At 40.6% G+C, this 26,484-nt stretch overlaps 1 protein-coding gene across 2 annotated transcripts in view; it reads right to left on the reverse strand.

Moving 5' to 3' along the window:
* Positions 1–26,484, reverse strand: part of LOC135222774 (gem-associated protein 5-like) — a 291,182-nt gene that overhangs the window by 259,297 nt on the left and 5,401 nt on the right. The window contains exon 1 of one of the 2 annotated variants that reach the window (XM_064261043.1): positions 23,119–23,265. The exons of the other annotated variant lie outside the window; for it this stretch is intronic. Coding sequence (XP_064117113.1) covers positions 23,119–23,121 — 3 coding nt within the window. The 5' untranslated portion in view covers positions 23,122–23,265. Of the gene's footprint in view, positions 1–23,118; positions 23,266–26,484 lie in introns of those variants that run through there. 2 annotated transcript variants of the gene reach the window in all.

Raw genomic sequence — 26,484 nt, forward strand, 5'->3', positions numbered from 1 at the left:
AGTGTCTGGACTGCCTGGGCGATTCAATCTAAGCAAACCTTGGGGGTGTATCAACGCAACCCAACGTCGTCAGCGAATCAACTGACTCGAGCTTCTGGTGCCAGGACGAAAAGGAGCGAGGAGCAAAAAGGCGATTCAGTCCCGAAGGAAGAATGCCTGACAGTCCAACCTGGTCTCATGTTACACGATCATCGGGGGTGTATAAACGCAACTGACTTCGTCAACAAGAAACTCAGGGGCTACTATATTGTCGCCTGATCTCGCACGAGTGTCTGACTCCGAGAAACAGGTGAGACAAAAAGTAGATGGGGTAGCGAGTTTCGAGATTCCACAGAACTCAAAAATCGTGAAGGCTTTGTTGTTTGACAGACGCAAATCTCTGAGCCAAAGGCCGTCAACAACATATTTGCATATTCTTTAATAGTTGTGACTGCCAGCTTATCCCATTCTTCAGACGGAAAAGGAAGACGGTAATCTTATTCCTGTCAACCTCTCGATAGTCCTGAGCGTAGTCAGACTCAGAGCGGAGAGGTTATAGGTACCTTTCGAGTTAGAGCAGACCGACTCTCTCGGAAAAGGTCCTTGGAAAGTGAACTAGGAAATATGTGACCTCTGTGAATCCAGGATTCTGAAGGCCAACATGGGGCGATCAGCGTCATTGTCGCTCCCTGTGACGTCATAAATCCTCTTATTACATTTCCTAAGCGATTGAAAAAGGGGAAAAAGAGACTAAACATCCATCCCCGTTCAATATCACAGGATGGCGTTAATGGTACTGATCCCGGATCGAGAATAAGGGAGCAGAGAAGAAGCCGCCTCTTCGTCCTCAACATATCGAAGAGAAGAATGAAAGGGCGTCCCTAAAGTCTACACAACTCTCAACTTACTTCTAAAGAAAGATTCCACTCGGAAGTGAATAGTTGCTGTCCGTCGATCGAGACGATTCGTACGGACTTTTGCAATCCTGTAACGAACCTGTAGAGGATCGTTACATTTTACGCCTGTTGTTATAATAGGCTCTTTCTCGTAAACTCGAACAAGGATCGAGAGAAGATACTTCTTAAGATATGAGAGAGCTGTGGAATATCAGAGTTGATCTGGACCACTGGTTCCCAAAAAACTCGTTTCGAGGACTGGAGGGACTACCGAATCGCTTTTACTTCTTTCAGATTAAGATCCAGGACATCTGAAAACCCTATCCGACCTGTTCCGGCACCTTCTTCTATCATCACACTCAGGTGATAGACGCACTGAGAGATGTTCAGAATCATTGCTAGATCTTGAATAATATTTCAGTTTTCCCGGTAGGAAAAAACTGTGGTCTGAATTGCAGTCTATTCGGGGAAACAAACTTCTTCAGGAAGGAAATGGTCCCCAGCAAGCTCATCCATCCCCGAGTCCCTCCCCGATATGCTTACTTCCCTAAATAAGGCTGCGCTTTGCCTAAGCAGGAGAGCAAATAAAAGTGCAATGTTGCGGTAGACTCGTAGTTCCATACCGTGCGGTAACGAGCACCGAAAGGATTAAGAGATAACTCTGTTGAACATAGTAAGGCAAAACGAATGCAACGTTTAGTTCATTCACGTAAGAAATCCCCTCAATCTTAGGCTAAAGTCCGTGATTGTAGGACAGACAGATACAGTTAGTCAGTCAATCCCGCAGGAGAGACGTAACCGTCAGCACAGAGATACGGTTAGTCAGTCAATCCCGCAGGAGAGAGAGACGTAACCTACCCCGTATGACAGCGCCCGATCTGTCATGAATACTGGCTCGGTTGTTGGACTGGAGGACAGACAGCGTGACAGCAGCAGCAAGCAGCTTACGAACGTCGTCTCTTAACTTTATGTCTGGGTTGCCAGCTACCCTATTCTACGAAGAAATAGGTCTGTTATTTTTTGAGCAGAAAGACTCTCAAGCTGGTATATTTAAGCGAAACAGAAAACGCTAAATATATAGATGCGTTTGTGTCGTCAGAACACTACCATACAACGGTAAAAGATAAATCGGAAACTCCTGTTAGGCTGCAGGGAGTAACGATTAAATGTCCTTAAATAGACAACAGACCTCTCGGTTGCCATCCGAAGAGGTAACTACAGCAAGCGTATATGACTTGAACCAACCAGAAGTAAAATAACGCAAGGCAAAAATGAAATTATATCACAAGAAAGTTTTGTTCCTACTTACCTGGCCGAGATATATATAGCTGAATTCGGAAACACAGCTACATACATATCTGACAGGCAAGTTTCATGAACAAAACTTAAGAGAATCGAAGCAGTCGAAGCAGTCAGCTCAAGCTTCTTATGTTATTGGACATAAGCGTTCATTGACGTAGTCTACAAGTCTATTTCTTGTACGAGTCTGCGAATGACGAATGAGAGCTCTTCCGAATCTTGTCGATAAGAGCTTATTCGCTTACGCAATATCAAGTTAATGAGATGTTTGTCATGAGAACTAACCCATTTACGGGACAAAGAGATATTTTGTCAAAGAGGGGGATACCCACTTACTTGACAACGAAGTATATTGTCAATGGGGGAAAGTCAGCTGAATTGACAAAAACGTAATCCAGGGAGTCGAGCATTTAATTTTTCCGATTCCCGTCTCAAACGAGGAAGGGGCAAGAATCCTGTTTAAGAAGACTGGGCTTACGGCAAGTAGGACGACGATGTTCAATTCGGCAGCGTAGTCCCGACTAGAAACTAACAAAATCTATCATCTGAAAAACCCTTTCAGATGGGCTAAAAAGCTTGGAAAATTATCCTGGGAAGAGGAAGAAACTCTCCAACCAGCTTCCTCTCCCGTATCACAACTAATGCCTGCTAAAGCTTAAATTATTGGCAGTATGGCAAAGGAAGTCCTGTCTTGCGCTTTCCTGAAGAGCATCCTTTTGATGAGTGCCTTTGCAAGAATCCTACTGAACGGTTGCCGGCGTAGGTCCTGACAAGTGCAGGACATCGAGCCTTACATAACCCGTAACTGCCTTAGCGCAAAGTCTTGACTGCGGTAGTGGCAACTTAAATTTATTGGCAGAATGGCAAAGGTTGCGGTAGAGCAAACGAGATCTTCCTTAACTCCATCCACCTATGCGAAAAGCAATATTAATTGACAGAGACCTCTTGAATTCACGAAACCCGATGTCTTGCTGGGTTTCGAAGAAGAAGTTGTCTGTTCACTTTAAGCTTCCTCCGAAGCACTGCCTACTTCACATTCTTTGCAGGTGAGGTAGAAGGTATCACCGAAGGTAGAGGTAAAAATTCTTTAGGCCCAAATCTGAAACAAGAGCTTGAAGAGTTCAACAGAAACGTTCAGCCAGGCGACACACCTGGCGTGCGCTGGTGCAGCGCTCGGCGTCCATGGGAGCGCGCTCGGCGTCCACTGGAGCTGCGCTGGCGTCCACTGGAGCGCGCTCGCGTCCACTGGCGCGCACGGAGCGCGCTTGGCGTGCACTCGCGCGCGCCTGGAGTCCATCCGAGCGTCCCAGGCGTCCGCTCTCAAAAGCTTCCTGCTACTATGACTTCTTTTACGTATTTCTCGGTGGAAAGACGGACACGAGTTCAGGCGACGTTCGCCTTCTTACTTCTCACTGAAACGCATAACGAGAGAGAGAGAGAGGACGTGAAGCGTCCTCTTCTATAAAGCTTCTATTTAGAGGGCGCGAGTCCTTCCGAAAGCTCCAACCCCTGCACGGAGAGGACGCTTCGGAGGACGAGAAGCAAACTTTCAGGATTCGTGCACGCGCACGCACTTTGGCAGGTCTGGGGGATTTTCATCAGTAACTGCCGAAGGCACGCCAGATCGGTGGGGGTTCCTTGTAACCCTCCTTCGGCTTTCGACATGCTCCCTCCCCAGGTCCTGGGAGTCAAGCAGAGGTCCAGGCCTAGAGGCGAAAACGAGGCCGATCTGACGCACCCTCCACTACACAAGGGGTATCACTGCACTTCTGCACTTCACTTTTACTCTCTAAAGCAAGCACTTTCGATTCTAAGTTACGAATCGAAAGAGTATAAGAGAAAGGGCAATTCCTCTACAGACACTGCTTAGGGCCCGAAGGCAATACTGCAGGGTTAGGAGTAACAATTACAGAAGTAGCACTTCACAGCAATGAAGAAGAGCGAGCACCTCTCGTAGACATATTCATAGCCCGTAGGCCATACTACAGGTTAGGCAAAATAAAGTCTACAGGAAGGTTAGCAGGTTCACTACCCTGACTTTTGTTACTGATTAATTGCGTACATACGAATCATACGTCTTCCTTACGGAATAGACAAAGTCTCACACTCCTTACATGACAAATCTCAACAAAGAAGGAAGACCCATACCCCTCGTATACCAAGTGCGGATCTACCGAAGCTTTCGGTAGCCACACAACCCTATCTTTGCAGACAACCCCGTCTGAAACTAGCCTAACTAGATTCAGATATTTTAAGCAAAAATGAATCAAATTCAAATCAATTTAAGATAGCGTATGCCTAGCCACAAATCCAAGTAAATAAATCAAAAGACAATTAGGATACTTAGGGCAATGAAGTTTCCAAAATCCTAAGACGGAGGTACTGAAAACAGGTGTTTCAGCACCGGCGACAGAAAAATTATGAATAGAAAATGGGAATGGTTCCTGATACCGCCTCCCAGCGGCGGGAATGGGTACTAACCACCTGGCCGACCACTGCGTGTGTCGGAAGTTTTTAAAATTCTGTCGGACTTCAGAAAATACAGCTATATATATATCTGACAGGTAAGTTTCATGAACAAAACGTACGTATAGAAGATGCATGATGGGAGGGATGCTGTCCAATTAGAGAGAAGGATCTCATGGCTTGGCTAGCATCAGGAACCAATGGGAGAGCAGGAGGATGGTGGCGAGTCTACTATAACTAAGATGGCGGCGTGCGGCGCGAGTTTCAAAATTGTTATGGGGCGAATCTCGGACTTTCAGAAACCTTTCGTATCTTGAAAACTTTTCGTATGTAGAGCAGTAAAATTTTTCGTCTTTCCTTTCGTAACTTGGATTTTTTGTAAGTTGAGCCTTTCGTATCTCGAGGTACTACTGTACTACACTGTTATACATAGAGTCAAATGTCCAGATTTTTCTATGGCCAATAGTATATACCAATTATTTGTGGAATATTCACCCATTTGCAATATTTTTCAATGCAGAATAGTATATCCATAAATTACTGTATTTTCATATGATTTTTATGACTAAATGCACTCTTTTGCGATAAACCCTAAAATACTAAGGTATAAGCACTTTTAGAAGGGTCTTAAGTATTGGCAGCATTAAGCTATTTGCAGGATGGGGGGGGTGGGGGGGGGGGTTACCCATACAGCATAAAATCAGAATAACGATGATGATGGTGCATGGCAAATCCATCTGACTTCACAAGGCTAGCTTGTATCTATGTGGTTTAAAATTTTTACCTTATCCCAAGGCTAACTTTAGGTTTATGTCTATGTCAACACTTACCAGCAATCTCTATTTCACTTAATAACTGTAAGTTTCAAATTTCTATAGTATACTACTGTAAGCATGTCTAAATAATCCACAGTATATAACATGTCTGGTTCCAGCCTTCATATGTGGGTTCAATATCAGCAGTCTGCAACCTGAAATTTATTGCCTTTAATTTTTAACAGTTAATCTCTTGTCTTTGGCCTAGATTTTGGTTGCAAAGCTCAAACAAGTGTTAATATTTGGCCTAGCCTAAACAAAACAAGTGAAATCATGGATTAATCCAAGGTACACCCAACAATTTTAGAACAATGCACTCATATTAGCACCAGCAACCATTACTCAGCCTTGCTAGTAACCTAACCTAGGCCTAATGTAGCATGGCACTACCACATACAGGAAATTTACCTCTTATAACTTCTAGTCTAGTGACCGATTTGTTTCTGACCATTTTTCTGTTTTCCTTACCCTAACAATCCATATCTAATTATTTTAAGCCAACCATACTTAAAGATCATCATTTTACAGTGGGGAAACAATTAGGATGCCAAGAGCAATAGTAAAATATAATAAAACAATGATTCATCTGAAAAAATATTGCTCATGTCTACAATCTAAAATTGCAAAAGAAAAACGAGATTTAGATATTAGAGAAATACATTCTACACTAATATACTGTTAAGCTAGTAAATCAGGAGCCAACTGTAAAAGAATGCCACAAGTTTTGGCAACGATAACAAACCTAATCTTTCCTACATGTTATGTCCTGACTTTACCTTAATAAAAAAAATGCTATACATCTTCCACTGACCCATACCACTGTTAGATTCTGTCATGGCTTAAAAATGCCAAATTTTTACTAAATTTGCATTTGTCATAGCTTACAAACCTGGTCTTAACAACAGGATAATCTGCTAGTGCCAACTGGAAACCAGTTAAAAACAATCAAAGATTGTAAAACAAGGAATCTGTTCCATCTGGCAACCCATACATTTACAAGGTGGCAGCTGGTAACCAACAAAGTTTGGGACCTTGTGACGCATCAGTCTTTCTTTGACCGCCTTGGAGAGTACTAGTTGCGTTGCACTTTCCTTCCCAAGCTGGTTGCTTTGTTTGCCTGTTATTTCTTTACTTTATCTGTGTGTGTGTGTGTGTGTGTGTGTGTGTGTGTGTGTGTGTGTGTGTGTGTGTGTGTGTGGTGCTTTATCATGGATTCAGTAATTCTAAAGAATAACTCCGCAAGGACTGCAAGGAACGTAACCGCGAATACGACATCCACTAGGGATTGGGGCGTCCAATGTATTTCGCCGTGTTTAGTACTGGCCCCTGGGGGTTAATTAATAAGCAACCCAAATACTATAGGAAACTGTAATTTCCAAAGAAATACCAGATGCGGAGTTATTATTAAGATTTACCATGGATTCTTCCAAGAGTTCCAAGCCCTGTCAACATATGTGGAATTCAGGGATTTCCATATTCCAGGTTTTTAGCTGCTGCTGTCATAGGTCCCCTTTCAACTTGCAGTAGGTGCCATGCAAATTTTTGTCTGTCTCTGTGCAAATTTTTCAACTGTCTCTGATCGGTGCCCGGTATATCGTTCCTGGCCTATATCTCAGTGGAGGGCTTTCCATATGAAGAGAGATCAACGTAAGGTGTCGACTTGCCCGTCTTGGGAAGGTTTTTTGCCTCCAAAAGCAGACATTTAGGCATCTCCTTTTTCCAGTAGTCTTCCTCCTGCATCTTTTTCATACCTTAGCCTTTTACAAGGACCGGGCCACAGTTTCCAGCAACCAGTATCTAAGGAAATGACCAGGTAATTGTAATTATAGTAAATGGCTCTTTGCAGCTGGGACTCGGCCCACTACATATACATCACAAGCATAACTTGAAGCTAATTGGTTGGTAAAGGTTTCACAAAGTTGGTAAATCTGTGGTTCTTTTGAGCTGAAATAAGTTCTGGTGATTACCAAAAAAACATAATATTATCCCCTAAAAAAAAAAAATCATAATACATCTCTCTAAGAATGGTAAAAAAAAAAAGGAAATATAAATAGGTCGAGGAATCTTCCACGATACTGCATGTTGGATTTTTTTTAAATTATACATTCACCTGTTCATGGCTATGACTCAAGAAATGTCTGTGTTCAGATAGATATACTTCAATTACATGACATTAATATAATTACTGTCAGATACTGTCAAGTGTGTCCACCAGGACCACCACTCTAAATTTAAACACACAGACGGTCTCTGAAGAGCTATGCAGACTGGTATTTCATATTGATTCCAGGAACTTTACTACATTTCAGTAGTCATATGGTCTGTGTGCCATCGACTACTATATGATCACAAGTTTTACTTTTTTTCTCTGTGGTATAAATGGCGTCTCAATATTTCCATCAACACACATACACATGTATGAGTACATATATGGAATTGCTTATGTGTACATTCAAACCTATGCATATACATTACTTAATAAGGGAAAGAAAAATGACTTGCAATATGAAATTGATGTGTAGGCCTCTGCACCAGTAACTACCTCAAAATATAAGAATTTGATGAGTAGGCCTATGCCTTGCCATTGCCTCAAAAATGACAAATTTGTAACTAATTTGAATTTTTCATAACTTACAAACCTGAAGTCTTAACATTAGGATAAATACTCAGCGCCAGCTGGAAACCGGTAGTTTAAAATAATTGTGTACGCAAGGGACTACTGGCATCTGTGCTTGGTCACGAGACATGTGGAGCCACCCACATACCCCTCATTAACTTGTGACACCGTTAGTTATTCTTCCAGCCCAGGTTAGTTGATAGAGGGGTGGTTAGAGGTGGGCCTTTGTATGTTAAGACCTCAGGTTTGTAAGTTATGAAAAATACAAATTAGTTACAAATTTGTCATTTGTTCATATACGAAACAAACCTTCGGTCTTAACATTAGGATAGACTTACTTTTGGTGGGAGGTAAGTACTATTAACCAACTGGGAGTTTGCCACCATTGATCAGTTTTCTGAATACTAGAATTCTACGAAACAACTGACTAGTATTTCCAAATCTAGGACATATATGAATATCATAGAGTCAGACTTCTGGGTTTTTACACAATGTCATAGTTCATTGCGTTCGAGGAAGATAAGAAGATCTGTTCCCCTAACAAACCAACTCATCCACTCAGGCAGGTTTGTTATAATTCCTCTCCCCCTTGCTAAAGAGAGGAATGTCCTGCTACTAATAGGTATCTTACTGATACTAACCTTAACAGTATGGCTACTTCACTCACCTGTATCTTGTCCGTTCCAGCTTATGATGGTACTCTCTTCTTACTGCCCAAAGTAAAGGAGGGGACAGAAATTTGAAAAGGAAAGAGGCCAGTTAACTCCTCCATTTCACATTCATACCATCATCTTAGACAAGATACCGACTGACCCGCCAGGGATATTGGATGAGTTACACCTTTTGTTGAGCAGCCACCAAAGGACCCAAGGAAATTGTCCAAGGACCTCTGGGCAACCTTATATATATATACAGGAAATTGAAAGTGGTTTTCATAACAAAGAACCCACTCTCAAATTTCAATGAACAGACAGACACCTCCTTAAAATTGCTCAATTTTGAGCTTCGATACACTCACAGACCAACCGTCACAACCATTTTAACAGATATCTTCTTAAATACCAGGAGGCCCATACTCCTCTGATGACCTTCTCTTCTGTATAACCTCATTGGTACAACTTGACAAACAAGGAGTAGGCTTGACCGATCGCCTCTGTTTGGCCTGTTCCTTTACGTCTACCACCTTAATGTTCTAGGTGGCTTAGTTCTTTCTATAACCACAGAGTGCTTTGACAAGTCAAAGCCGGCCCTGCTGAAGGTCCCTCACACATACTCACACCGTACTGAGCATGACTAAGAAATGTATCTGTCATCATGACCTGTGCTGCATTGACTCATTATCCCGGATTCCGGGGTCAACTGGAACTGATGTTCCAGACTACTTTTGAGTCTATGTCAAAACCCTGGTTATTGAGTACTCCCACTCTACAAAGGTCAGAGGAAGACCCCCATCCACGGTCAGTTTTCTGTAACGTGACTTATGTATGTGCCTGGTGGTAGTCTGTCAAGGGTACTGTGATACAGAGTATGTTTTCACTTATCAGATCGGAGTTCTTATGTGCCCTATCCAGTTCACTGCTCCTGATTCATCTGAAGATTAGTCAGTGTGAAGCAATATTCACATGCCCAATCACAAGTCCAATGTATATCACCATGCATGTAAACATGTAATTACAGAGATTCTTCCCTCTGCTCTGACAACCTCTCCACCAGATCATTGTCTACTGACCGAATGCTTTTAATGGATAGAAACGTCCACTATACAGGCAGTCACAGCCAAAGAGTCATTCTGTATATGTGAGCTAACGACCTCTGGAGTCATGTTACGTCCGAGGTGACACTCTACACCCAAAAACTGAGAACTATTAGTTCGAAAGGGATTACTGGTCAACCTCCAGACCTAGAGATATTAATTCTACCTATCGGTGGTGCCTCTTCTCCACACAAACCTGGTAGCGATGATTGTGCTACGATAAACTTTATCAGTCACTCATCCTGGGTCCTCCTTATTTACTGGAACCCATCCTTTCGTCCGGGACATGGCGGAACAGGTAGAACCTACAGTTTGCGTAACCTCCAGGATGTTCCCAGTATCGCAAATGGAATCCTCAGGCTCCTCGAAGGGTGAAACCCCTGAGACAGCTATTATGTACATGGTTTTTCATTATACGAGTTCCTCACTGGACGAGTGGTTTGTGCACTCATCTGTCAAACCGGTGGTCCGAGGTCCTACTCCCATCTCGGCCAACGCGGAATCAGAGAACTTATTTCTGGTGATAGAAAATAATTTATCGATATAGTGCGGTTCGGATCCCACAATAAGCTGCAAGTCCCGTTGCTAGGAGACCAATTGGTTCCTAGGCACGTAAAAAATATCTAATCCTTCAGGAGAGCTATCAAACAGCTCAGTGTTTTTGTAAAAACTAAGATCCCAACCACAACACACCTTATGAGGTGACCTATTACAATATACAGGCATATGTTCAATATGCTACCATCCAAAGGGAAATCCTATAGTGCCAGAAACCATCATGGTGCTATTCTCGAGTAACCTAGCCCAGAATTGTACCCAACGTCACTTCACCCTACCTCACTCTTGAAGAGTGGGAAACTCCCCACTTTCCCCTTCCAGATATGATGAGGTACTAATGCCTTGCTCTAGCCAACTGAAGCTCGAACCCTTTATGTTAGGTTCATGACTTCAATATAGTAACTAGACCAGTATGAAAGAGACCCATTTGTAGATTCCAGGTTAACCTAGCCAACAACCACTTGGACTAGTCTAAGTAGGTATCGTCAATTAAGAATTGACTAACTTATTTTAAGTTGGCAAGACCAGGTTGACCCTGGCTTGGTTAGGTTAGGTTTATGTTAACCCTTCCAATTAGGCTAGGACCCTGGTTTGGTTAGGTTAGGCTATGTTAACACTTTCAATTAGGCTAGGCTAACTCCTCCATCACTTAGGGTAGGTTAAGTCCATCTGAGATATACACTTAACTAGGCTAGGCTAGTATAGACTAGCTTAATCTAGAAACTAAATGACTTAGATTAGGGTAAAGCCGTTCAAGAAAGTTTGGGCTATCCATGCTAGGCTACAACCACAACCTTCTAGACTGAGGTGGTAAAAGTGTTTCGAATGGGTAGCCTAGGCACTAGTCTATGCTCGGCTATACTTATAACCTTACTAATTCGCCCAACTTAAGATAGTACGGGCATGTTCAAGCAACCAGATCATGTTAAGTCATCAACCCACTGTTAGGCTAAGTTGACATTATGTTGGAACCACCTAACCTATGAGTTAGGCTAAGAGGACCCGGCTAAGCTAACGATTGTACCACTCAGACTAATCTAAGATAGTAAATTCAGGTTTGAAAGCCAAACCACAACCATTAGTTGGTCCAAGCCAGCACATGCATACCCAACCAGTTAGTTCGGACAGTCTAAGCTAAGAACTACTACTCAGATTAATTAAGATAGTAGCAGTAGACTCGAACTGGCTGGAATAGGCTACGAATATAACCACTTGTTAGGCTAAAAGGTAATATAACCCAAATATCCTGGCCACAGCATCTTAGGTTACAAATGCCCTACTTAGGTTTGGCTACCTTAAGTGACGAAAGAATGACATTCACCTCTTTCTTTCGACTTAAGTTCCCATTCGATTTCATTAAAAAAAATGGTTCTACCATACTTTCGAAAGAACCAAGCTTTCAATTAACTTTAACTACTTGTGTAAGAGTCGAAGTGTTAGGTCATTATTCTTATAGGTAGAAACCAGCTTATACCAACAAGTATACAATACATGGGAATTCTCCTTGCCTGTAAAGGTTTGAAGTTTTCTGGAGTCAACCCAAAGTGTGCTACTTCCCACCATTCAGGCTGCATATGATTACTAAGAGGTATCCATATCCTTCTATCAATCCGTGCATTTTGTGTGTTGTAAAATGATATTGTTATGATACAATAAAGTTTTGTACATACTTACCCGGCAGATATATACTTAGCTATAGTCTCCGACGTCCCCGACAGAAATTCAAATTTCGTGGCACACGCTACAGGTAGGTCAGGTGATATACCCTCCCGCCGCTGGGTGGCGGGACTAGGAACCATTCCCGTTTTCTAATCAGATTTTCTCTTCCACCTGTCTCCTTAGGGGAGGCTGGGCGGGCCATTAATCGTATATATCTGCCCGGGTAAGTATATACAAAACTTTATTGTATCATAAGAATATCATTTTTGTACATGCAACTTCCCCGGCAGATATATACTTAGCTGATTGGCACCCTTGGTGGAAGGTAAGAGACAGCTAAATAGTATAAATTACAAACAGGAAACAACAGTCGTAGGTCAAAGACCTTGGTTCTTACCTAATTGGGCAGAAGACTTCATGGATACTGTCTATGAGTCTCCTTTGCCTCAAGAGTTTCAGTGAGGTAGTAACCTTTTTCCGAAAACTCTTCTGGATCTTGTCAATGGGGCTTCCCACTTACATGTTAGGATCTTGGTCAATGGGGGCTAATCCACTTACATGACCAAACCTTTGTCTGCAGTACAATCAAGGAGCACAAAACCAATCCCGACACCTGACCATTTCTAACCCGTGTTAGAACTACGATTGAAAGAAGTTCCCCAAACCTGAAAGGAGGGAGCCTAGACTTCTTAACCGGGAGAGGAACATCCTTTTTGCGGGGAGGGTCGCTAACCAGAGCACCCATCAGCGACGAAAGTTGTTCCTGCAGGTTTACCAGGAATCGTTTAGTAGTCGTCTCCTGATCGTCCTCTGAAGGCAGCGAAAGAGGCTTAGAAGAGGAAGGAAGAGCTGTGCAAGTAGCAGGACTGACTAGGAATCTCCTGGCTCTCTTCCTGTCCACAGGGGACTCCTCTGGAAAGCGTTCTGGGCTGGAGTCCAACATACTGCTGGGCGCCTTCCAGGCTCTCTTCAAGGGACGAGATTCCTCAGCCGAACTCCATCCCCGTCGAGGAGAAGCAGAGTCCGAAGAAGAAAAGCACTTAAGGATGCCTTTACTACGGTGATCCCTGGCAGTCTGGGACGAAACTACAGAATCTGCCAAAGGGACGCCTGATTGGTGGGGATTCTCCACAACCTCCTTACGGTTTTTGACATTCCTCCTCCACTGAGCCTGGGAGTTTGGAAGAGGTCTAGACCTGTGAGCGTTGAGGAGCCGATCCTCCACTGCACAGGGAACACTGCACTCACTGATCACATCAATCTTGCTTTGTAAAGCAAGCACTTCCAGCTCCATCCTGCGAAGAGCGGCTTTCATATTAGCCATCTCCAAAGATGAATCCGCAGGTTCGGTGAAGGGAGAAGGGGCTGAAACTGTAGGAGAGGATGCTAGAACTACATTTGGGTCAGGAATTAATGTGCCCTCAACTGGCTCGTTAGAATGAATCCTACTGGCGCTTCTAGACGAAGCCTTCCTAATCCTATCTTTCTCAAGCTTCCTCAAATAAGAAGAGAGAGAATTCCATCCTTCTTCATTCAGGCCTTCACACTCAGTACAAGGATTATTAATAGTACATTCATTCCCCCGACACCTCATGCATACAGTGTGAGGGTCTACCGAACCTTTCGGTAGCCTCACCTTACATCCTCCATCACACATACTCTATACACACTACCAGAGTCTGACATAATAAGAAAAATCCAAAAGCGTAATCCAAAAACAATCCACAATAGCGTATGCCAAACCAACGATCCAATACTTCACCAAAATACTTTCCAGAAGATCAACGGTAAACAAAATAAGAAAATCAGGTCAGGAGGAACCAACAATGGTTTTGTTGGAACCGGCGACAGAGAAAATCTGATTAGAAAACGGGAATGGTTCCTAGTCCCGCCACCCAGCGGCGGGAAGGTAGATCACCTGACCTACCTGTAGCGTGTGCCGCGAAATATGAATTTCTGTCGGGAACGTCAGAGACTATAGCTAAGTATATATCTGCCGGGGAAGTTGCATGTACAAAAATGGACTCTACATGACTACAAGGTAATTCATACACTTTTGTATCCTTTTTCAAACCAAACATGTCAATCCCAGGGGGCAGCATGCTGGCAGGTGTCTCCGTGCTCCCCGAAAGGTTATTGAATTGACTAATCAAATCAATCACCACCTCATACGAAGCCAAAAACTCTTGGTTTTCTCTTCCCTCCGGTTCTAACGCACTGTGTTCAGCCACAGGAGACGTTAACTCAAACTCACTCCTATCCTCTGACAAACGTCCGGGTGCGTCATGGCCATCTGACCATATGGCCGCGGCACCTTTGATCTTTAATGGCCACTGATGGCTCGATCTTGAATAGTCAGTAGGATCTGAGAAGGTATCTATTAGCATACGTCATGTCCTTCCGACCCTACGGCCACAGCACCTTTGATCTTTAATGGCCACTGATGGCTCAATCCCGAATAGTCAGTAGGATTTGAGAAGGTATCTATTAGCATGAGTTATGGTCGTCCAACCATACGGCCTCGGCACCTTTGATCTTTAATGTCTGCTGATGGCTCAATCTTGAAAACATTATAGTCAGTAGGATTTGAGAAGGTATCTGTTTGCAATCCTATATACAAATATGAGAGCAATTTTATCATATTTCATTACTCTGACATCTAGAGTCAATGGAAAACGTTTGTAAAAGCATCGGAGTATGTATCAAGTTAAGCCATGGCATTGTAGTCTCTCTTAGACTCTTTGTAGTCACCACTGGCAACTCCCCGTCGGCCGCTAGCCCAGCGACCGTCGATGCTTTCGCTCGTTCGGACTCGTAAACAGCTTCGTCCGATTGCTTTGAGTTTACCAGCCACTGACTTCTTGATTTTCTTGTTGATTGGGCTGTGACAGTCCTGGTTTGAAGATAAAGAAGAATTTACTCTTCTCCTCTTGTCCCGAGGATCAGTCACAAAATCCCGTATCCTCCAACGCTTGACTGGTACAATCAGTGATGCCATCGAACTTAGCTATGACACCATCTAGAGAAGAAGATGAAGAAGAAGACGAATCACGCCTTTTCTTTTTGTCTTACTTAGCCATTTTCACCTCTAGATCCTGTTTATTCTTCATTACTGTGTGTACCAATAAGTCAGAAAGCATATTAGGTTCCGGAGGCAGCGAAGTAAATCGAGAATCACTAGGCTGTGACGTCATGACTACCGCCATTTGCAAGAGGTCTTGGCTATGACGTCGACACGCTTTATGGAAGCATGAGGCTGTTTATGGTACTCTTGCAGCCAAGATCAAAAGACCCAACCTTCATTGGCATTTCTACTTTACAAGGATGTGACAGTCCTGGCTCGAAGATGAAGAAGAAATTATTCTTCTCCTCTTGGCACGAGGATCAGTCCCGAAGTCCCTGATTCTAGCCTTTTCCAACTCTTCACAGCAGCCACACTAGACTAACTTTCCATCATTCACTTGTTCGACAATTACAACTACTACTTGTGCTTTCATATAATAGGGATGTAACAATCCTGGCTCGAAGATAGAGAAGAAACTTCTCCTCTTGGCTCGAGGATCAGCTACGAAGTCCCTATTTTTTCCAGGATTGGCAAGAGAACGCACTGGCATCAAAGCCAGTCACCTAAGCTTGACATTTAAGCGGAAGGATACAGAGAAAAGACTTCTGCCTTTTCCATTATGTGACATATCTCCTAACGCTTGTAATTTCTCTAAAAAACAATGTGCATTAAAAACCTCCCATCCAAAAGCATAGTTGTAAAGTACTCTTGTACCTCGAAATGAAAATGGAAGCATGCCTTCGTGTAGGCCCCAGCTGTGAAGAGACGTCATGGCGGTCGCCATGTTTATGATGTCACTGAGCAACTTGAATGCGAAGCCAGCACCCTACCAGAAGTGCAAGGCTGTTGATGTTATTCTTGTAGTCATAGCAACCTGACATTAAAGGCTGCCTTGTTGCCCTATCTGCTTCTTTACAGATGGAGATGCATCCGACCCCCATCCAATGCATGTCAGGATAAAAGGGACATCTATCACGTGGGATCCTGGATGGTAACACGACGTTATACATCAAACCAACTGTCCTTTTTGGGTTGGTTCTCCTGATAAGTCTAACGCCGACCGCACACCTGCATCCTCTCTACCCACGTATCTGGAACGAAAACAAGATGGCGATGCAAGCCTCTCCCCGCAGGGAAAGGAGCACAATTAGTCATAATTACTTCCCAATGCACATCCATATACATCAAAGCTTTGGATTACAGGCAATCCATATGAATATGCGATATTCCCAAGCACAGGTAACGAATTAACCGTACCTTAAGAGTTTCTTCACCTACGACTTACCACAAGATGAGTACTTCGACATCGAAACCGTCGAAGAAAATAACAGGGCTTTTATCTGCTTCTTGTGATATCCAGGAAGTCTCGCAGCATAAGAAGGCTTCATGCTCACAAACCCGAGAATTCCAAACAACAAATTGAAAACAACAGGGGGCAAACTAAACCGGCTTTAAAAATACAGAGCAAAGAATGCCCTCACTTAAAGGCGGTAAGAAAATAACTAAAGGGGTCACGAGTTAATGAGGGGTACATGGGTGGCCCCACATGTCTCGTGACCAAGCACCGATGCCAATAGTCCCTTGCGTACACAATTATTTTAAACTTTACAAGTTTCCAACTGGTACTGAGTATTTATCCTAATGTTAAGACCGAAGGTTTGATTTGTATATGAACAATATAAGAATTTGATCAACAGGCCTAATGTCACAATGATATGCAGATTATCACGAATTAATTTCCTAAAATCAGAAGTGGCTGTATACATCTGTTTCGTTTCAATTACTGTGGTCTATGTGGAATCACTTATGTAGGCCAACACCAATTAAATCTTTCATATCCGCTTAGTTTTGAGCACTGTGTCCCCAGATATCCGAGGTATCTGGGAGCGCTCGACAGTGCGAAAAAATAATTATATCGAAAATTCAGCGAAAATATAAATTTTATGCCAACAACGTTCATTTTTTGTCCGTTTTTTTTCTAAATGTTAGTATTGTATGGTGGAATAGTCAGAATAAGAGTCCCAGCCCTCTAAATACAAAAAAATGTGAGTTATTTAACTAGAAAACAAGAAAGCTTTACTTATTTTTATATTTTCGTTCATAACCCAAAAACTATGAAAGTCAGGCGAATGAATAATTTTTTATGAGAAAGCCAATAAAATTATCTAAATATCAACATATAAATCAATGGAAAACGAATAAGTCCAGCCGGTGAAAAAATTGATGGAAAAGAGGGTAAGAAACAGAGCGCAGTACAGGGATTTGAGCATGCGCGGTACAGAAACTACTTTGCTGGCGTATTGATACCCAAGATACACGGTCCAAGGTATGATCTAGCCTGTGGAAATCGCTACTTGTTCGAAAATAAAAAAAAAATGCCCCTACCACACGCACGAAAAATTTCTGTAAATTTTACGTACCGCTACGTCAGTTGGATGGATAGATAGGGGATAGAGTATTTTTACGTACTTACGTACTATTACGTCAGTTGGACATGAAAGGGTTAAAAAAAAAAAAAAAAGCAAGATGCATGTATTTGGGGTGTGTCTGATCAACATGAAAAATAATGATATACATACAGAATGATCCAAGATCTTGATAATGATATTATATAATCTAAAATATTTTCAATCGGATATATTAATTACAACTTCACAACGATGGGAACTAAAATTTGAGGTGTCATCATGCACCAAGTTCAATATTACCAGATGGAGTCAAATCAGCACTGGTAATCATTTGGACTGTTAACTATTGTGACATCATTCCCCGTTCAAGAGCTAGCCAATCACTGTCACGCAGTGGGTTGCGATTAGCTTCAAAAAGCCCTGGCTTTTACTAGTATACAGTGAACCTGGGAGACAAAGATGTTCCATAAGACTAAAATTGGTGACATTTGCTATACCAAATTTCCAATGGCAATGAAAAACCAGTTAGGTTCAAAATAGGTGAAAAATAGGTACTTCAGGAATAAAACATATAGGTAGTATAGATTATTCATACTATCTAAGGACACTAGAAAGTCCTTAAAAACCTGATGTGAGCAAATGCTAAAGTAATTGTTAGCTAATCACCATTTCAAACATTAATAGCATTTGACTGGATCATAAATTCACTCCTTTAAATATGACACGTGTAATTGGCTGTCTCTTAAGATTAATTTCACAGGCCCTATTACCCTTGCCACATGATAAGGAAGCATGGGATAGGTTAGGTATGTATCTTAATCCCTAGGCTAACTTATACTACTAGCATACACTAGGGCCACATCCTTAGTTGTATTTTGTACATTCTACCTAGGTACCTAGGGGGAAACACCAGAGACTACCAACCCTTATCACGGTGGACAGGTCTTATTCACTCGATATTTAAATGGTGAAACAAGAATACAATTACAACTCCAAGCATACCATTCAAAAGATTGAAGTTTCGTCAACATAATGTGATACATGAAAGCCCCATACGAACTAAAATAAGCATGTGACGCTCTTCGTAAAATATGTTTTCAAGGCAGTTTTGAAATCCAATATGGCGGCTACCGTGGGATGTACAGGTTCTGATCTGTGACGACAATCATCTTTCCCAGCAATCATTTTAACAATGTTAGCGCATGTATGTAACGTTTATTGATCTTACTCAAGATTGCAGTTGTAATCAGCACAATAAAACAACATTTTGTTGCCTATATTACTGAAAGTATGAAACTTTTTATTCCCGGGTTCATGGTTTGAACTGAATTCATTCTTACCTTGTAATCGGTGGTTTTTATCCTTACTGCCATCACAACTGAAACTCCACAGTGCTTATTTGATTGTTATTATATACATTTTGGCCTCGATTCACTCCACATTGCACTTTAAACAAGTTGCTGTTCCTGGTTCCTAAGCACGAGCGCCACAAACACAGTTACGAACAGCAGACGACAAAACTGCAAAGTTTTATTCCCTAAATTGTTTACTTTACTCGTTTTTTAGTTCAAATTTACTTTGTTATTTAAAAATTTTAATTTAATTCATGTCTATTATCCCTTTTTTGCAACCAAATTACCCCGAAAAAATACAGACATTTCTAAAGTAGATACAATCAAATGTTTCTAACATTTTCATACATCTGGCTGCCGAAAACCATAGAGGAACGACTACGGATAAGTGGATTATATACTTTTTTTTTTTTGCTTTTTTGATTTTGTTAGCACTTTTCATTGATTTCAGTCTATACTAGTATTTTGAATTTCTTTAACAACCATATGCCAGAAATAAATGTAACCTTTAATGTTTGCATGATAAGAATGGCAAAATCATTGTTGCCACATTAGTGGAGGCTTCACACATACGCCGATTCATTATTATAAACTGTTTCCATGAATTCTAGTTGTCATAGTAATGCAATAATGATAAAATTGCTTTAATATTTATGTATATATACTTCCAATACATAGCCTAATTTCACCAATTTCAACGTTTTGTGTGTAGTCTTATACCCAGTTTGGAGGGTCAACACATACCGAATGGCAACAGGGAGAGAGAGAGAGAGAGAGAAGAGAGAGAGAGAGAGAGAGAGAGAGAGAGAGAGAGAGAAGGGCGAAGGAACGAAGAAGGAAAGGGGTGGCGGTGGAGGGGGGGAGAGGGTAGCTGGAGCTTTATACTCGTGTTTGTATCCATTTCTGCATAATGGAGTTTTTGTCTCTTGGGACAAGGACAAGTGTCGTTATTCTTTACGATTAGTGATTCACGATACCCTTATAAATTACGGCACTGGGTGTAATGCACTATAGCAAAATCTCGTTCTGATACGAGTGTTCATTACAGAAATAGGTATTGCCCAAAAATGTACTTGCACCATCTCTGAAACCCATAGTAGGTATGCTGCTTAGTTGTCAATCAAGTTTTTTGTAATCAAGTAGTTTTTACAAGCTAGCTATTGAATAAATTTGTATTTTTCTCAATCAAAACATATGCCCCTCAATGCTAACTTTCCTCTTTTAACGACTTTCTGGTCATTGCAAATTCGGCCCCATAATTTCTTATGGTGCGAAAACAGAGGCCCAGGGACCGAAAACGGTTGCGTCACACTACGGCGATAATCCGGCAGTAAAACATCTTTTTATATCCAAAAAGTAAATAATAAAGATATATATGCGCATTACGATTACACCAATTACATGAAGAGCTGATAATCTGCATGAATAACTGGTAAACTGTTTTGCAAGAAAGTTGAGTAAAGCAATTATTTACAATAGGTAAGAAAGTCAAGATGTCGTGACGTCATAATACAGGACTTAAAAGAACGTTCTAATTCCAAAAAATAATTACTTAAATTTGAGTCAGAATCGAGTTACTTTATCAATAAAGAATATTTTCAAATTAATCATCATAGATATGTAAAATATTGATGATTTACTATTTATTTAAAAAATTATCGAAGTGCACTCTTCGTCATCGTCTTCTACCAAAACAGTTATCTAACAAGCAAGCCAGTGAAAAACCGTTTTCCGATTGTTGTGATGAAAGTGCCCCAGCGTTTGTGGGTACAAGTGGTGTGCGGATTTATCACAGGAAATGGTTAGTTTATTGACACAAGCGACTCCGCAAACATCGAGATGGCGTCAATCTTCTAAAATATTCAAGCGTAAGTAAAAATTCCGAAAGCGTTTTGGTGAGTTTTGCACTGTGTTGGAACCCTTTTCACTACCCTCTGTTTAATGCTTTAAATTTGGCCTTAATTTCTAACTTTGGAGAAAATACTTACTTCGAAAGGAGAGTAGAGGTCTTTAGCTCCGTTTCTCACCAACAACAAGTCACGACTGATGCCCATCTCCGAAGTCAGCACGCGTTACCTATAATGTACTTTTTTTGGGATTGTTCACGCTGATCGTACATAGTCCACTCTGTACCCTGCGGTTTTTTTACCCTACTAGCTATATTTAGCTTAGTAAGTGTTTTATCACAAAACAGCCTAGGGTAGAATACCACGGCAGGCCAACCCTCATCACGGTGGACGGGTCTTATTCACTCGATATTTAATTGGTGAAACAAGAATACAATTGCAACTCTAAGCATACCATTTAAAAGACTGAAGTTTCGTCAACATTAATGTGTATATTGAAAGCCCCATACGAACTAAAATAAGCATGTGAGCTCTTCGTAAAATATGTTTTCAAGGCAGTTTTGAAATCCAATATGGCGGCTACGTTTTGCATGGACGGTTCTCATCAGTGACGGCCACCATCTTTCCCCAGCCTTCCCAGCACTCATTTGAACAATGTTAGCGTATATATGTAACGTTTATTGATCTTACTCAAGATTGCAGTTGTAATCAGCACAATAAAACAACATTTTGTTGCCTATATTAGTGAAAGTATGAAACTTGTTATTCCCGGGGTTATGGTTGGAACTGAATTCATTCTTACCTTGTAATCGGTGGTTTTTATCCTTACTGCCATCACAACTGAAACTCCACAGTGCTTATTTGATTGTAATTATACACATTTTGGTCTTAATTCACTCCACAGTGCACTTGAACCCCTGGTTCCTAAGCACTCACTTCGCAAACACAGTTACGAGCAGCAGACGACAACACTGATTATGAGATGCAAAGCTTTATTCCCTTAATTGTTTACTTTACTCAATATTTAGTTTAACTTTACTTCAAAATGTTTATTTAATTCATGTCTATTATCCCTTTTTTGCAACCAAATTAACCCCCAAAATTACAAATGTTTCGGATGTATACTTACGAGCAGACGACGTGTGGAAAAATGACTCATCGTTGCCAATCTAGTGGAGCGTCACACATACGCCGATGCATTTACAAACTGTTTCGATGAATTCTAGTTGTCATAGTAATGCAGTAATGATAAAATTGCTGTAATACCTATGTACGTATATATACCTAATACAAATAGATACGCTAATTTCACTTATTTCCCCGGTTTTGTGTAAGTCTTATACCTAGTTTGGAGGGTAAACACATACCAATTGACAACACTGATAAACAATTGAAGAGCGCAAAACGCCGCAAAGAATGCCGTAGTCCCCTTGAATAAGTGCTGGTAAGAGGTTGGTTTACGATTGTTGTGATGAAAGTGCCCCAGCGTCTATGGGTACAAGTGGTGTGCAGATTTAGCACAGGAAATGGGAAGTTTGTTGACACAAGCGACTCTGTAAACATCAAGATGGCGTCAATCTTCGAAACATTTTTAGTTGTAAGTAAAAATTTCTAAAGCGTTTTGGTGAGATTTCCACTGCCGTAGCCACCCTTTTCACTACCCTCTGTTTAAATCTTAAAATTTGGCCTTAATTTCTAACTTTGGAGAAAATACTTACTTCGAAAGGAGAGTAGAGGTCTTTAGCTCCGTTTCTCACCAACAACAAGTCGCGACTAATGCCCATCTCCGATGTCGGGACGCGTTATAATGTACTTTTTCGGAGAGTGGCAAGCGTTGAATATAGGTGGCCTGTTTGGCCTGCTGTGATGTTTTACCCTATGTCTATGGTAGGTATGACATGGCATGCGAAAGATAGTAGTGTTATCAGCTTTAGACAAGGCCTAGGCTAGGTAATAGGCTACCTAGCATTCACTATGAATGATGATTACCTAGGTACCTACTACTTGGTAATAGGTAGTTAGGTACTTACCTAGACTTTTCAATTTCTGAACAGGGATCGGTAAACTCTAGGCTAGTTTACGTGCTAGTTACGAGTCGCATTTAGTGCCAGCTCCTAGCGCATGAATGTAACACACAAAGGCGTGACACTATATACCATACACAGACAAGCATAAACAAAAACATAGACAAAGTGGATACGTAAATAGGTACTAGGTAGGTAGGTAGGTACTAGCATATACCTAGGTATTCCGATCGGAGACTGGCATGAATCAGACCCGGGAGCCTAGTGGCTATCAGTTTTACCAAAAATAAAATTGTGTTTTAAACTACATGAAACAAAAAATATAAAACAAACTCGTGCATCCTGTCTAGACATTTAACAAAGGTGAAAATAACGTGTTACCATCTTGGCAAGGTGGGAAAATAAATTTTCATCGGCAAACGTTTTCAGAAGAGTCAAGTCTCGCAGCAGGTGCTTTTCTTTCCAGCTTTCGAGATTCTTTGGTGTGTTCCGTGACACATTCCGCGAGGTGGAATCAAAATTTTCCTGCTTCTTTCTTTTTCTTTTCAGAAAATTATATTAATCTTTTCGGTTACTTCTATATGACGTATGGCACTACCAGTAAATGAAGATGAATTATCTTCAACGTTATATCAGCATACAATTTAAAAATTCTTTATGGCAAATTAGTTTGTAAACCCTGAAAAAAGAAGGGAAAAACTTTGATGCGCACGCATGAAAACTCATTGAATTCATTTTTTTTATAATACAAAAGAAACAGATTTTAAGTAATAACATTTTAATGGATGTCCTGCACGTTGGTTTAAACTCTTTCCCGCAGAAAGAAGCTCACCTGAAGAGAGAGAGAGAGAGAGAGAGAGAGAGAAGCGAGAGAGAGAGAGAGGGAAAAAGAAGAAGAAAAGAACAAGGAGAGATAGAGAGAGAGAGGAGGAGAGGAGAGAGACGAGAGAGAGAGAGAGAGAGAGAGAGAAGAAGAAGAAGAAGAAGAAGAAGAAGAAGAAGAAAAGGAAATATAGACAGTTTTAGTCTAAATAAAAAGATGGCCTCTGAAAATAATGCCAATGACTTCAATATAAATTAATAAGAAATTGAGTGCCCAAATAGCATTTGCGGATATATATATATATATATATATATATATATATATATATATATATATATATATCAGCGTGAAGGTGGACCATTGGAAACGTTGTAATTCATTTTTGATTCTTTATTCCTACGTTTCGTAATATCATTATTACATCTTCGGGGAATCTGTTAGACAACAAATAAAATTACTTTAAAATTACTTTAAAACTACATTAAAAGTTACTCTAAAATTCAACATTTATAAATTACAACACAATTAAAAAAAACATACAGAAAAAAACACCAAAAACCCCTAACCAAACTTATGCAGAGAAAGCAAGAGACAGAATGACAATACATAAATAAAAGTTAGCTCTTGTACAGTTGTGTGGAGGAGGTCTGGGTATTTAACTGGGGAACCAGTTGTTTAATAAATAATGATTCTAGGATAGGCAGTTCATATGCATTGCTTGTTTGGCCTATGATTCGGAAATGGGTTCTTTCTATATATATTTTACAGTTTTTTTAATGGTTCCTTATATTAGAATGTTCGGGATCGGAGAGCCTACAGCCAGTACGGAAACTTAATCCACGATGAGAGTCGATTCTGACCCGCAGTAACCTCCTCGGGGATCCGACATAGTATGTCCCAGAGTTACACTTAGGGCAAGTATACTTAGAGACCACGTTGGAGGTCAAAAGAGGGTCCAATCGATCTTTATATCTAAAAAAGGAACTGATTGTTAGTGGGTTTATTGGAATTAATTTCAGATTAATGGCACCATAATGTTTATGAACAATTTGTGCAAACTTTTTCCGAAAGGAGTCATCATGTAAAAACGGGAATTTGGCATAAAAAGCTAATTTTGGTACTTTACAGGGTTTGCCAACATTTGCGAATTGTTTGTTAAGAAACAAACGGAGCTTTTTATAAAACAAAGTCTGTGAGAAGCAGATATTCGTAAAATATCCAGAAAGGGAACTAATTTCTTGGTGGAAGAATTGCCAGTTCGATGTAACAAAAAAACGCCCTGTGGAGGAGTTTGCACAAATTTTTCATAAACATTATGGTGCCATTAATCTGAAATTAATTCCAATAAACTCACTAACAATCGGTTCCTTTTACCGTTATAAAGATCGATTGGACCCTCTTTTGACCTCCAACGTGGTCTCTAAGTATACTTGCCCTAAGTGTAACTCTGGGACATATGTCGGATCCACGAGGAGGTTACTGCGGGTCAGAATCGACTCTCATCGGGGATTAAGTTTCCGTACTGGCTGTAGGCTCTCCAATCCCGAACATTCTAATATAAAAAACCATTCAAAACACTGTAAAATATATATAGAAAGAACCCATTTCCGAATCATAGGCCAAACAAGCAATGCATATGAACTGCCTATCCTAGAATCATTATTTATTAAACAACTGGTTCCCCAGTTAAATACCCAGACCTCCTCCACCCAACTGTACAAGAGCTAACTTTTATTTATGTATTGTCATTCTGTCTCTTGCCTTATCTGCATAAGGTTGGTTAGCGGTCTTTGGGTTTTTTTTCTGTTTTTTTAATTGTGTTGTAATTTGCAAATGTTGAATTTTAAAGTAACTATTAATGTAATTTTAAAGTGATTTTATTTATTGTCTAACAGATTCCCTGAAGATGTAATAATGATGTTACGAAGCGTAGGAATAAAGAATTAAAAATTAATTACAACGTTTCCAATGGTCCACCTTCATGCTGATGTGTCCTACTGGCCGTGCCGCTCATCCTCTCTCTCTCTCTCTCTCTCTCTCTCGTCTCTCTCCTCTTCTCGCTCTCTCTCTCGCTCTCTATCTCTCTTCTCTTATATATATCTATATAAATTATATATATAGATATATATATATATATATATATATAGATATATATATATATATATAATATATATATATATATCTATATAATGTAGTGTATGTATGTGTGTGTGTGTGATATAAAAGCAAAATATTGTCTTCTCAGTTAAGAACAGAAGGATCTACAAGAATACTCGTGTTTAGCAGGACGAAATATATTTGTATAATATTTAGAAAGCTTAAGATTTCATCCATCATTCTGCGAACTTGACCACTAAACTAAAGGATGGACGAATGCTTTAAGCTTTGTAAATATTTCTACAAATATATTTCGTCTTGCTAAACAAGAGTATTACTGTGGATTCTTCTGTTGACATATATAGATATAAAATATATATAATATATAATATTATTTTATATTCATATAAAGGTTATTGCCACGAAGGAAAAAAAGAAAAGCGAGATAGCCAAGTGCTTTCGGTCTAGTTCGACCCTTTACTCAGGCACGACTGATCTTACAAAGGAAAAACATAGTCAAGGAAGGCTTAATATCCAAACTGACACACCAAGATTAGCAATAAGGTCGATTTCACTCTACAGAAACGAGGAAACGCCTGAGGGCAGCCACACCTTGGAGGATACACACGCAGTCAACAGACGACTCACCCAGAAAACAATACATTTTGATAAAAAAAGGAGTCTTATACAACTTATTATCATGAAATTTACAAAAATGTTCCCCAAGAAATTATTAATGAAAAGACAAGAAAAAAATATACATATATCGAGCAAGAGAGAGGGAGAGAGAATATCGAGCTAGAGAGAGAGAGAGAGATAATAACTAT

This window comes from Macrobrachium nipponense, chromosome 20 (assembly GCF_015104395.2).
Source record: "Macrobrachium nipponense isolate FS-2020 chromosome 20, ASM1510439v2, whole genome shotgun sequence".
Lineage (NCBI taxonomy): Eukaryota > Metazoa > Arthropoda > Malacostraca > Decapoda > Palaemonidae > Macrobrachium > Macrobrachium nipponense.